The 13948-nt window shown below is 39.0% G+C and overlaps 1 protein-coding gene across 2 annotated transcripts in view; it reads left to right on the top strand.

The window, feature by feature from the left end:
- Window positions 1-13948, top strand: part of LOC126470123 (cysteine protease ATG4C) — an 81201-nt gene that overhangs the window by 58610 nt on the left and 8643 nt on the right. For both annotated transcript variants that reach the window (XM_050097738.1, XM_050097736.1), the window contains one exon: window positions 8484-8690. In XM_050097738.1, the coding sequence (XP_049953695.1) occupies window positions 8484-8690 (207 nt within the window). The remainder of the gene's footprint in view (window positions 1-8483; window positions 8691-13948) is intronic.

Here is a 13948-nt window from a genome sequence, read left to right as displayed (position 1 = left end):
ACAGTTGCAGCTACTGATAAAAATAAATACTTAGAAGTGGAAATAACAAATGATAGGAAACAAGGTAAATTAATTAGATCAAGAACTATTTATTAAAAGGAATTTTGTGGGATAAACAGGGAAGGTCTGTATTACTAAGAGACTATCCTGGAACCCACTACCAGTGGCAGGCTGTCTATCGAACAGCTTCTAGGGACAACAAAAATTTTATTTTTAATACTTCATTTAATTATTGACAGGATTTAAAAATTTAAAATGCTGTCATCATGAAATTAAGAGGTATAATCTTATATTAAAAGTTTGATACAATAAAACAAGTATTACAGTTACAAACTGTGTTTATTTTGAGGCAACATAACTGACGCACACATATACTTGGCCTTTATTCGTATAGTATTTGAGAATGAGAGCAGTTAGCTTCTTCCGACAAGCTTTACAAATAATTTCAAACCTGTATGAAACTTTATATGTTGGTGAGGCCCTCCACAAAATGATGAAAGGAAAAAAAGTTTATTGCGTATGACGTTTTAACTGTTCATGCAGTAAAACTTCACCATCAGCCATGAAATTTTAATTTATTACTACATCACAGACTCTATTTACAATACAGTTTGCAGGCAGTACCCACATATACTATTCAATATATCTGCAAAATTATATCATTGTATGAGACATAGTTCGGGAGATGTGACATCATAAACACTAAGATGTGTGAAAAACTTCACTTTTTCTTAAAATGGAGTGCAAATTACACAGAATATGTTCAGCCAGTGTTTCATAATGAGAGCATTTAATGATGTCTGACAAAATTTAAGTATAGTTTCAAATATTTTCTAAACTTTTCTCACTTACATGTTTAACATTAAATATTTAACACGTTAATTCATTTCTAAAGTAATCAGATGTTTGAAGCTGTTTAATACATGGAAGTTCAGGTTTTACTGGATCATATTAGAGCAAGAATTTTTATAACAATAAGCAATATCGCTTATGGCTCAGAAATTTTGACAAAGAAATGGTAACTAAATTCAAAATTACGAACCTGTAGAGATGTATTTCTGAAGGTGTTCAGTAGTGATAACAAGAAAATAAAAATAAAAGAAGCTAAGTAATCAGTCCAAATCAGTGTTCAAAATTCAGTGATTAATTTTATTCAACAGAAACACTTACAGTTGTGTGAGCTCATCAAAAGAGTGCAAGAAATAGACTTCCAAAGACTGTAATGTATGTGGTGCCAAATGGAAGAAGAAAACAGGTACAACTACATAATATTTGGATTTGGTAGACTCATTTGTTAATAAGAAATAAGACTGTTCCTGAAGAGTTAGGGAGGAGCAGAGAAGAATGGGGAAAAAGAATTGGGCACTCTCTGTGTGATCATAGAAATTTGTAAAATATGTAAACATTGTTAAACCAGAACTAATAATAAATATTTTTAAAAGAGAAACAGAGAAATTAACCATAGAAAAGATAGTGCTTTGCTAAGAATTGTAGCATTATTATGGCATGTGTAGCAGATGTTTTGGACAGTTAATTTGTGAACATAGATGAGAAAATTGACACACACAGTTCAGAATGCAATAGAAAGCAACACGTCGAATTAGCACTAAATTGAAAATCTGTTGAAATTATACAATAGACTGTCCAGGTTGGAATATCAGCAATATTATGAAAATGATAGATTGCTACTCACCATACAGATAACACACTGAGTAGCAGTAGGTATGACAAAGACTGTTACACATTTGAGCTTTTGGCTAAAGCTTTCTTCAGAAATGGAAACTCTCTCTCTCTCTCTCTCTCTCTCTCTCTCTCTCTCTCTCTCTCTCTCTCTCTCTTTCCCTCCCCTCCACACAACCAAGCACGCACGCACACACACACACACACACACACACACACACACACACACACACACACGACCGCTATCTTCTGCCAGAATGCAACTGTGTTGCGTCGAATGGGAGAAGTAGTCCGGAGTGGGGTGGGGAAGGGGGAGGGATAGCAAGAGAGAAGAAGTCGGCACTGTCTGGTGGACCACACAGGGATTAGGTGATGAAAGGAGAAGGCTGCCAGGCATATAGTTGTGAGGCTGTGGGTAAGGGTGGGAGGGGAGCAGGGAGTGGTAAAGGAGGAGACCAGAGAATGGGAAAAGACCAGTGTGTGCATTGGCAGTGTGTGGCACAGAGTGGTGGGGAGTGAGGGGGTGAGGAGATGTGAGTTGGAGTAGGTGATAGGATGGAGGGTGTGGAAACTGATGGGTGGAGGGTGTCGGAGCAGTAAGTTGCTGTAGGCTGTGGCCGAGATGATTTTGGGAGTGGAGAATGTGTGGTAAGGATAACTCCCATATGTGCAGTTCAAAAAAAAGCTGGTGGTGGAGAGGAGGTCCAGATAGCCTGGGTTGGGAAGAAGCCATTGAAATCAAGCTTATTATGTTGACTGCATGGTGTGCCACAGAGTGGTCCACTTTGCTGTTGGCCACAGTTTGGTGGTGGCCCTTCATCCTGGTGGACAGCTACTTGGTAGTCATACCAATATAAAAAGCCATGCACTGATTGCAGCAGAGCTGGTATGCCATTACGGCTTTCACTGGTGGTCCAGCATCTTTTGGGATAGGATAAGCCTGTGACAGGACTGGAATAGGAGGAAGTGCTGGCTGGGTGGATTGGGCAGGTCTTGCACCTGACTCCATCTCAAACAGAATGACCAAGAGAGTCATAAATGTTTGTGTTGGTTGATAATTTCTTTCTGCAGGTGGCATAATCATCATGATGGCCTGTCAAATGAGTTTTTGGTATATTGTCAATTATGAGAACAGTTAGTTATCAAAAATGAGTGTATGGCCTGCTTTGTCATACTTGACGTTGCACTTAGAGGTGAGGCATATGTGTAATTGCTGGATTCCAGGGTGAACAATATCTATGCAAGTGTGTTGTGGCAATTCTGAATTTCAGTGGAGCCTAGTGTACTGATAAATTAATTTTTGTTTGTGCATAATGTGATGAACTGGTTACAAGTTGTGTGGAACAAATTTTACACACTTTTCTTTTCTTCGAAATATTCTGCCAAATGCCTTGAACACTTGACTTGGGGATGTTACTCAGTTGCAATTTGTGACACTACGTTGGCACAGTATGGCCACACATCCACTACTTAGCACTGCGTGCTCACAACAGTCCGATCAAATGCACATCTGTTGTTTGCAGTTGTTAGTTCAAGCTGCCACCATAGGTACTGCACTAGTGGTGTTTGTACAACAGGAATAAAGTCGGTCTCGGAACTTTTTGGCCACATTGAGTAGCTCACTGACAAAGACTGTTTTATCAGAAAATCTTTCTGTGAATAAAAAAAAACTGCACGGTGATTTCTCTCATTATACTATATTAACCTCAAGGGATGTTAACTTTGCCAGAAAATAAAATAAAATTGCATTATAAATACAGAGAACTCTGCAAATTAATCTTAAGTGCTTACTCACCACTACTGTTGTGTTCAGTCAGATGCAACTTCTGTCCATTTCTTCCTCTCCTGAGGCAATTAACATGTTCCCTTTCTCTTCTCAGGAAAGGAAATAGAGATCGAAGTACTGGGTTTTTTTGACTTCTTAAACTTGATTTCACCATTCTAAAGCTGCTTGAACATTAGCTGATGGGGAATCTTGGCTTTAGTTTGGAGTGCAGTTGTGCCTTAAAATGTATACAACTGCCCTGCACAAAAATGTACCTTCTGGGTGCTTGTCTTTTTTTTCAGCTGTTAGTCTGTTGAGTTTAAAGGTATGGCCACATGATGCTTCATTCTTTGTGCACAATTAGAGAGACATGGGACAAAGAGCATGCAGGAAAATTAATGAGAACAACACATATATACATGGGTTTTCTCGTGTCCACACATTACCTTATTGTGCAAGCAGTCTGCTATGTATTCCCTTCATGCTTAGGATTTTGTGCTGCATTGTGATGAAAAGGCAACACAAGAGAAAACACAAAGGTGGCTGTGGGTAAAAAAGTATCTATATAATATGAGTAAAGAAATACAAAGTGACAACATTTTGTTTGCAAATTTCAGGAGGTGGTCACAGCAAGGTTTTAGATATTCGATTTTCTTCTTGAGGAAACTGCAGTGATAAGACTGGCAATAACTTTGTTTGCTGGTAACCGGTGAATTATATACTAGTTTGAACTAAGTATTTCACGTTTCAGAACTAAACATTTCAGTGATTATTCCTGAAATTGAGAAGTACTTAAGGACTGAGGATCTTAGTCATTTTGAGGTGGTTAACTAACTTTCCATGTGTCATTTGTATTTTATTTTATAACAAAGTTGTTTACACAACGTTAATCTTTAAAGATTATATTTAGATTAACAATCTCAGACTAGACAAATTCAGGAATGCCAGACACAAGAATCCACTAGAACTAAGGTTGTGTTTTCAAAGTTTGTATTTCTTGCATAAATCATTGTCCCTCATTTGAGTTTCTAGTTGTTTTTTGAGGAGCTACACTCACTGTCATTTCTGTTGTTCAGATGTCAGCCTCCCCAGCTGTTCTGTTAAGTCACCATATCAAGAATCATCATCTGCAGTTTTCATATACACTTTTCATAAAATAGTGGGCAGGTTTTTCTTTGTTTTCTTACTTTGAGACTTACAGTATCTATGCCTTTACAGCAATATGATTGGAGAATTTTTATCTAGTACTTGTCGCTCAGGGCACCTCATCTCTTTTATTCAAATGAACTGTATAAGCAGCATTCCACATAACTTTTCTTTGTCTGTAATCTTCTATAAATATCAGCTTGTTTTCTTTGGAGTCAACATACATTAATTCCCACCAATCACAGGAAGCAATGTGCAACTACATATGGCCTCCATTTAGTGGAAATTACACATGCATAAAGGCAAGTGCGTAGTTGCTACATTGGAAATGTAAGCACGTGCACAAAGTTGAATGGAAAAAGGGCATCCTGTGGACGCACCTTAAAGGTTTTCTTCACAGAAAGTCTGTAATACTAGTCAGCAAATATCAGTTACTAGTCCACCATGCTGATGCTGTAAGGTGCTGGATGTTGAGATGTAAATCATTTGGAACAGAGCAAATGTCTCTCTCAGATTTCTTACTTCAATTGCTGTTTCCTTTCGTGGCACCCTGTGCACCATGCATGCAATGACTAAGTAGCTTTTCCCTTTTTGTGGCTTCCCCATGATTGTTCCATTTACTGTTAGCCCTTTAGTTTTATTTAGATGTCAGTAAAATTCAGACAACCTTAATCATTCTATAATGCTGACTTGTGCGGATGGTATTTGCATTGTTGCTGACATTGGTTTTATGGGCATAAGATCATGGTCAGAAGTGTGACACTATACCTAATGTTTCGTCTTCCAGTGCTGGGGACATCATCAGATACCTTAACAACTCAGAAAGCAGTTACTCTCAAGCAAGCTGAACTGATTATATGTAACCATGCAACGGTCAGTTTGTGTTGTCATAAGACCACTGTGTAAGGTCACACAGTTGTGCCCACTTAAGTCATGAAGCTTGCAAAAAGGAAATGTTTATATTGTTTGTTTTATTTAGCATTAAGCCCACAACTTGGCTTTTTTCCAATACTGCTTCCTTTCTGTTAAATTTGTTTTTGTGCCTTTGAATTTTTGTGGCCCCTCTGTACATCTTAGCATAGTATTAATGGATCTTTTTAAAACCACAGTGTCTGGAAAACAAATTTGGTGGTTCCCTGGTTCTAGTGCATGATCAGCTTTTGCTGATTAATCCATCTTGCCTGGGCAACAATTGCTCTTTCGTTCCCTAAGGCAAGTGTTAGTCACCCTTTTGTAGTTCCTATGTACACTTGACCACAAGTGCAACGGATTTTATGTTCTCCTGGTGTGGCAAGCAGCAAGCATAGATCCTCTGCAATTTTCCAAATATTTGCCTAACTTTCTTGTTAGATTAATCAATGTGTCCGTGCAGTGTTTTCTTAGTAGTTTGTGATGCAATCTGTGACAGTTCTTACAAATGCTTCTTTTTCATTAGGAGCTTTAGGCCATTTAGGATGTAGTGCTCTGTTTATCTCATTCTAAGAATAGCCATTTTTTCTGGAGGCAGTTCTCAAGTGATAAAGCTTGCCTCCAAGTGCTGTGGCTCACAGCTTCTTTTAGCCCAGTCTGCAAATGTTTTAATAACTCCTCTTTTCTGCTTAAGATGGTGATTAGAATTTCTGTGAAGTATATATCCATGTGACTGGGCTGTAGACTTTATGCCCTAAAGTTCCATAAGGTTTTCTAAGTACCTGTACATCCAAAAATGAAATTTGACCTTCTTTCTCTTTTTCCCTAGTGAGCTTTATATTAGAATCAATATTATTCAAAAAAATTAGAAATTGTAAGTATTCTTTTTCTCCATGAGGCTATGTAACTAAAGTATCATCCACATACCAAAACCAACATGAGGGTTTCTTCTTCCCCATCTGAAGGGCTCTCTCTTCAAATTTTTTCATATAAAAATTTTGCTGCAGCTCCACTGAATGGGTTCCCCGTAGCCATTCTGTAAGTTTTCTCATAAAATTTGTTGTCCCTTTGAAAGTAAGTTGTTGCAAATTTTTATATGGCACACAAGAGTAATTGTCACCTGGGCAAGACGAGTAAATGGGTGGTAGCAGATCGTTCACTGGAACCAGGGAACCACCAAATTAGGTTCTCTGACACTGTGTTTTTAGCATGATCTAATCATCAGTACAGTGTGATGTATAGAGGGACCATAGAAATTCAAAAGCACAAAAACAACTTTAACAGAAAAGAAGTCATATTGAAAATAGACAAGATGTGGGCCCTAGTGATAAATAAAACAAACATTGGCAACCCTTGGCCATTATAAGTTCCATAACTGAAGTTGACATGACTCTGCGATCTTAGGCAGTCATCAGATGATGTCACAAACTGACCATTGTATGGATTCATATAAACAGTTAAGCTTACTGAGCTTGTGTGGCACTGTAACAACTTTTTGAGTTATTAAAGCCGCCACTGATGTTTTCAACTTTGGAAGACGTAACATTAGGCAGAGAACTATGCCTTGGACCATGGCCTTATTGCCCATAAAACAAATATCAGCAATAACCTTAATCCTGTCGGCAATCTGTCTGTATGCTCTTTGATATTGTTTCTTGTGTTTTGTTTGCTTGTGTAGTTTGTATTGCAGTGAAAACACTTCTTCCAATTGGATAGAAATCATACTGGTTCTGGCCAGCATACCAGACATTAAATTTTTCCTTGTACTAGAATATTTAAATGAAGCAGGAAAAAACTAGTCATAACAAGAAACGAACAAAATTACTTCAATTTTAGCATCACTTCACATGAGAACCTCCTTTCTTTAAAGTCATAGAAATTATATTTAACAGAAATGTACATAACTTCTTAAATAATTGAAATAGATGAGATACAGATAAAAAGTCACACTGAAAGTAAACAAATTTAGATAATCACTGACTTAGCAGAGAATCGTTTCACGTACTCATCTGAGTGATTTATGTGATAAGAATTGCTCATCATATACAAAACACCATGATGATTGAACATTTATTTTGTGCGTTTCAAGCTACGACTTTGAAAGCAACTGTCTCAAACTAGTTTCGATTACCCACCATCAGCAGGTTTGATCAACCTCACCAGGACAGACACCTAGTCACTGTCCTCCTTACGTCAGTTGTGAATTATTCAGCTAGTGCAGTAATTTGCTCTGCAAAATATCCTCCTTGGGCTACTCAAATAGGGCCTATCATCATTTAACTAATCTATACATTCTTTTCAGACCCTGTGACAAACTTTGGTCATTGTACCTACTTGGTATATACAGTTTGGAAGGTTAATATAAAACAGAGCAATTTGTGAACTCACATAATGTGACGACCCACATGCTGGCCCTGTTCAGTATTCTGGATTGGCAGAACCATCATTATACTCTGCAATAATTGATGGGCCCAGGTAAATGGTTACTACAACCAACATGGTACAGTGTTACAAAATTTACATTGTAACATACAGAGATAGCATGAACATACATTTCTCTGCACGAGTTATTTGAAATTCTTTCATGAATAGCTGTATTTTTTAAATATGCAGCTGGAAATCATATATATTCCTCTCACTCCTTGGCTAACACTAATTAACTTAGTTTCTCCTAAGCTATACATCTTACTTTGTCGCAGTCTCTCTGCTTAAGACTATGTGCCCGCTGCCTAGAACATTACCAACCATCATGTTGAACTGTCTTTGCCACCTTTAGTTGTGCCTTTCTTCTCTTATGTCTTCTTCTGATCTTTTTCTAAGCATCTTCCTGTTATTTTTCCATTGTTATTAAGCCATTTAACACTGAGTACAAGATTAACTTTTTGCATACTATACTATAATTATGATTGTTGTACATTTTTGTAATTTTTTTTTATTATTCCTGGAGGTGAGTCAACCAGAGTACTATTTTGCTTGTTTGCAGTATATCTTCAAGATGTGATAGATCAGTGTGAAGCAAATGGTAAAGGCTCCTGGAAGTCTTTAATTTTGTTAATACCAGTTCGTCTTGGTGCAGAAAAACTGAATTATATATATGCACCATGTCTTACTGCCATGCTGTCTTTGGATAATTGTATTGGAATAATTGGAGGCCGACCAAAACATTCCCTGTACTTCGTTGGATTCCAAGGTAAAGTTGTAGAGATCATTATAACAGATCAGGTTATTTTCATACATAAGTACATGTGTGGTTTTACAAGGTTTTTGATAACTAAATATTCTGCCATAGGTGGCTGTTAAAGATTGCATTGAATGTACAATTCTTATGTGAACATTCTGTATATTTGACAAATATTTAAAGTTTGATTTTGCAGGAGTTACACATTTATAGTCATTAATTAATCTGTGCAAAAGATTTCTCAACCCAAAGAAATGTTGAAGAAGTGGAAAAATGTATTTAACTACCTTAATGCAGGAGTTTGTTTATTTATGTATTTATATTAACAAATAACAAAATTAAACAGTAAAGTCACTATTAGCCTGCTTCATATGCTTTCCAGAATCAATTTGAAAGTGATCAGGGTATTTGACCATATATATTACAGGTCAGGCATATTTAAGTGTGGAGTCCAGAATGGGATTCTGTAGATTAGGGGAAATTCTAAGACCGTAATGAAAACTCGCACACAGTACGTAATTGAAAGAGCCAGTGTTGTAGCACAGAGTGATGGGAAGCTGACAAAATGAGGATAATGGTATTGCCATTTACTTTTTTATTTTTATCCTTTGTCTTCTGAAAAGCCTCACACATACTGCTCATTCAGTACCTGTATTTAACAAAATCAGTCCTCTCACATTGGAAATGCCATGATTAAGAAATCTGATATAAGCTCCACTACACTCTGACAAAACTTCTGCACAAGGCACCAAGTGCCCATGACAGTTTTCTTAAAAAAAATTTCATGCATTGTTGATTTGAAGCCACTTTAATGTAATCATAGTGGTTCAGAGTTGTTCATCAATTTATTCCTAAGAGTCTAGACCTCTAAGATCATCTGATGCACTGCTTTTACTCTAGGGGATCGTTATGAACAACACTCATTGCCGGCTGGCTGCAGTGTTTTCACTGCCGAGCTGGTCGCCATCTCTCCCGCCCTAGAGTATATCCGCTTCTGCTCAGGAGTGACTCCGTGAGCAGTTTACGAGCTATTGACCAGTGTTTCCCTCGCTCTCGTCTGGTGATGGCTGTCCAGGAGTCCCTCCATACTCTTGCCCGTTGTGGCCGCTCTGTGGTCTTTGTGTGGACCCCGGGTCATGTTGGCATCCACGGAAATGAACCTGTTGACGCACTGGCCAAACAGGCTGTCGGTGCACCAGCCTTGGAGATTGGTCTTTTGGAGAGTGACCTCAGGTCAGTTTTGCGGCAGAAGGTACTTTGCACCTGGGGTGAAGAATGGCGCACCCTTCCTTCACCCAACAAACTTCAGGCCATCAAGGGGGCTACCGGTACGTGGCGCTCCTCCTTGCGGGTCTCTCACAAGGACTCTGTTGTCCTCTGCTGGCTGAGCATTGGCCACACCTGGATAACACACAGCTATTTATTGCACCACAAGGACCCATCTTTATGTCGCTGCGGGTCAGCTTTGACGGTGGTTCACATCTTGTTGGACTGCCCGCTTGTAACTCCGCTCAGGCAGACGTTTCCGCTGTCTGATATGCTTCCTGCACTTTTATCAGATGACGTCAGATTTAGTTATGAGTTTTATTCGTGCAGTGGGTTTTTATCACTTGATCTAAGTGTGTGTTCTTTTTTTTTGTGTTGAGTCTGACCTTTGGGCTACGATTTTAGACTGGGGTTTTCAGTGTGTTTCTTGGTGGTTGGCTTTTCATTTTTTGTTTCTATGGTCAGACAACCACTGTCACACTCGGTGTGATTTTAATTCCTTTTTTCTGGTCTCTGTCTGTATCTTTCCTGTCCTATGTTGTCTCTTGTCATCTCCATTGCTTGTTCTTATTCTTTGTGGGTGTTTCAAGTTCGTGGAAAAAGGGACCGATGGCCCTAGTAGTCTGGTCCCTTCAACCCCACAAGCCAACCATGCACTGCATTTGTCTCCTGGAATGACTTCAAGGGAAGCTGACTGGCAAGTGTGACCATCACACTTCTGAGCTATGACAAATCACTTTTCACCAAACAGTACAAATCCCACAAGATAAGATAAAACAAAAGAAAAATAAACCATGCAACCCTAAAGTGCCACAAATTCTTCTCTAGAGACAGACCAGGAAAGTCAAATGTCCCAAGTCACCAAATCCCTACCATCTTTACTGGAGGAGAAATGCATTCTAACAAAACAAAACTGCTAAAAGCAGAGCTTACAGAAGATAGTAGCCTGTCTGTGCAAATGAACACCTTACAGTAGTGATTACTCACGGCTACATACAACCTCCCCTCCCCCTTCCCCTCCCCCTTCCCCTGCCCCGAGGGGGCTCAGATCCCTTTTGTATGTGTTTCGTCAACTGGGCTCTCAACACTTGCAGGACACCTTCCTTTTCCATACTCCAAGTCCATTTTTCTGCTATTCCTTTTTCTCCTTTGCTTTTCCACTGTATGGTCTCTCTGGCGCCAGCTTTGCTTTGACTTGGTTTAGGATTTCGTAGGATATTGGGCACTCTTTTTTCCCCCCTCTCTCCTCCCCTCATCTCCCTCCCCCTCCCTTCACCTGAAGTTAAACAATGCTCCATCCAGTGAGTCGGAGTTTCCCAGTGACTTAGCCGTTTGCCCAAACACAGGTCCACGGCCAGGCCACATCCACAGTCAGTTGCTCAAACACCTATCAGTGAATTGCCAGTATCACATCCTTGCCATTTTCAACCGTATCTGGAGCGAGGATGAGTTCCGTCTCAATGACAATGAAGTGTAACACTCCTGGCATTGAAATTTGGTTAACACCCCTTGACATAGGCAGCTGTCGCCCAGTTAGTCTCATTAATGTTCTCTGCAAGTTGCTTGAATGTATGGTAAGTCAATGGCTGTGTTGGTACCTAGAGTCGGCTATCCGGTCAGCTTTTGCCTGACATCAACACCTAATAGCTGTCATCTTTGACTTGCCAAAGGCATTGACACCACATGGCATCTCATTACCCTATATGACCTTGGCCTGCTCCACATTTTTTGCCCGAACTTCTTGTCACACCATACTTTCCGTATCAGAGTTGGTACTTTCTGCAATACACCCAATATACAAGAGAATGGGACCCAGCTGGGCTCTGTATTGAGTGTGTCTCTTATTCTAGTGGCTATCAATGGTCAAGCTGCAGTTGTGGGGTTTACAGTGTCACCCTCCCAGTATGCCGATGATTTTTGCATTTACTATTGCTCCTCCTCTTTGGGTGTCACTGAATGGTGACTGCTGTACAAAAGGCACGGTCATGAGCGCTCACCCATGACTTTCAGTTTTTAGCTGCCAAGACACGTCATGCTCTTCTGTCGGCATGGTACTGTCCATTCACAATCGGAACTCTACCTTGAGAACCAATTGCCCATTGGGGTGGAGTCTATTTCTTTCTACGAGTGGTCTATGATGCCCAGTTGACGTGGCTTTCCCAGCTTAAGTAAATGTGCTTATTACATCTTTATACTCTTTGCTCCCGTAGTAACACTAGCTGGAGCACAAACTGCTCTACATTTTTGCAGTTCTAGAAAACTGTGATTTTGCCCTGTCTTTATTATGAAAGTCTGGCATAGGGCTCAGCATCACCTTCAGCATTGCAGGTGCTGGACCTAATCCGCCACTGTGGGGTCAGACTTGTGACAGGTGTCTTTTGGACCAGCCTATATGCAGAGAATGGGGTCCCTTCACTACAGATCAAATGCCAACAACTTTTATATTTATTTACACCTCTAGTTCTGTAGGACCAAATTGAGGAGCAAATCTCCAAAGTCATGGAACACGTTGGTACGTGCAATTACAAATTACAACATAAAAGAAATAACACATAAAAATGAAATGTTTGTGAACCCAAAAATAATTTGAGCCATAAGTTTAAGTAAACGCAGTCAACAATATACACCAATAATCAGCTTAATTTTTCAAGGAACTCTTCAAGAGAATAGAAGCAGTGACCCATGAGAAAGCTCTTCAGTTCTGATTTGAAAGTGCGTGGATTACTGCTAAGATTTTTAAATCCTTGTGGTAGCTTATTGAAAGTGGATGCAGCAGTATACTGCACATCTTTCTGCATGAGAGTTAAGGAAGTGCGATCCAAATGCAGATTGGAATTCTGCTGAGTATTGACTGGGTGAAAGCTGCTGATTCTTGGGAATAAGCTAATATTGTTAACAAGAAACAACAGTAAAGAATATATATATTGAGAAGCTAATGTCAAAATATCCAGACTAGTGAACAGGTGTTGACAAGAGGTTCACGAACTTGCACCACTTATTGCCCAAACTGCCTGTTCCTGAGACAAAAATATCCTTTTAGAATGGGAAGAATTGCCCCAAAATACAATACCATATGACAAGCGAATGAAACTAAGCAAACGATCACTTACTTCAGATGCCATTCTAATAGTAAAAATGGCAGCATTAAGTCTTTGAACAAGATCCTGGATGTGGGCTTTCCATGACAGTTTACTATCTATCTTAACACCTAGAAATTTGAACTGTTCAGTTTCACTGCACATACACCCATTCTGTGACATTAAAATGTCGGATTTTGTTGAATTGTGTGTTAGAAACTGTAAAAAGAGTCTTACTGTGATTTAGTGTTAGTTTATTTTCTACAAGCCATGAACTTATGTCATGAACTGCACTATTAGAAACTGTGCCAATGTTGCATACATCATCATTTACTACCAAGCTAGTGTCATCAGAAACATAAATATTTTGGAATTACCTATAATACTAGAGGGCATATCATGTATATAAATAAAATCCTTGGGGCACCCCCCATTTGACTGTACCCCACTCAGACCCCACATCACAGCCATTCTCAGCACTGTGAATAAAGACCTTTCGCTGTCTGTAATTAAAGTAAGAGGTGAACCAATTGTGAGCTACTTCCCGTATTCCATAATGGTCCAACTTCTGGAGCAATATTTCATTATCAACACAACCAAACACCTTAGTTAGATCAGAAAATATGCCTAGCATTAGAAACCTTTTGTTTTAATCCATCCAGTACCTAACAGAGAAAATAGAATATAGCATTTTCAGTTGTTAAACAACTTCTAAAGCCGAACAGTACATTTGACAGTAAATTATGTGATATAAAATGATCAGTTATCCTTACATACACAGCCTTTTCAGTAACGTCAGCAAACACTGATGGCATATCCCTTTCTCCCTTTTTATAAAGCAGCTTTACTACCGAGTACTTTAATTGTTCAGAAAACTGACCAGTCTTAAAGGAAAAATTACAAATATGGGTAAGTACAGGGCTAACA

The sequence above is a fragment of the Schistocerca serialis genome, chromosome 3 (assembly GCF_023864345.2).
Source record: "Schistocerca serialis cubense isolate TAMUIC-IGC-003099 chromosome 3, iqSchSeri2.2, whole genome shotgun sequence".
NCBI classification, from domain to species: domain Eukaryota; kingdom Metazoa; phylum Arthropoda; class Insecta; order Orthoptera; family Acrididae; genus Schistocerca; species Schistocerca serialis.
The sequence above is the reverse complement of the archived record's forward strand: the minus strand, read 5'-3'. Positions and strand labels throughout refer to the sequence as shown.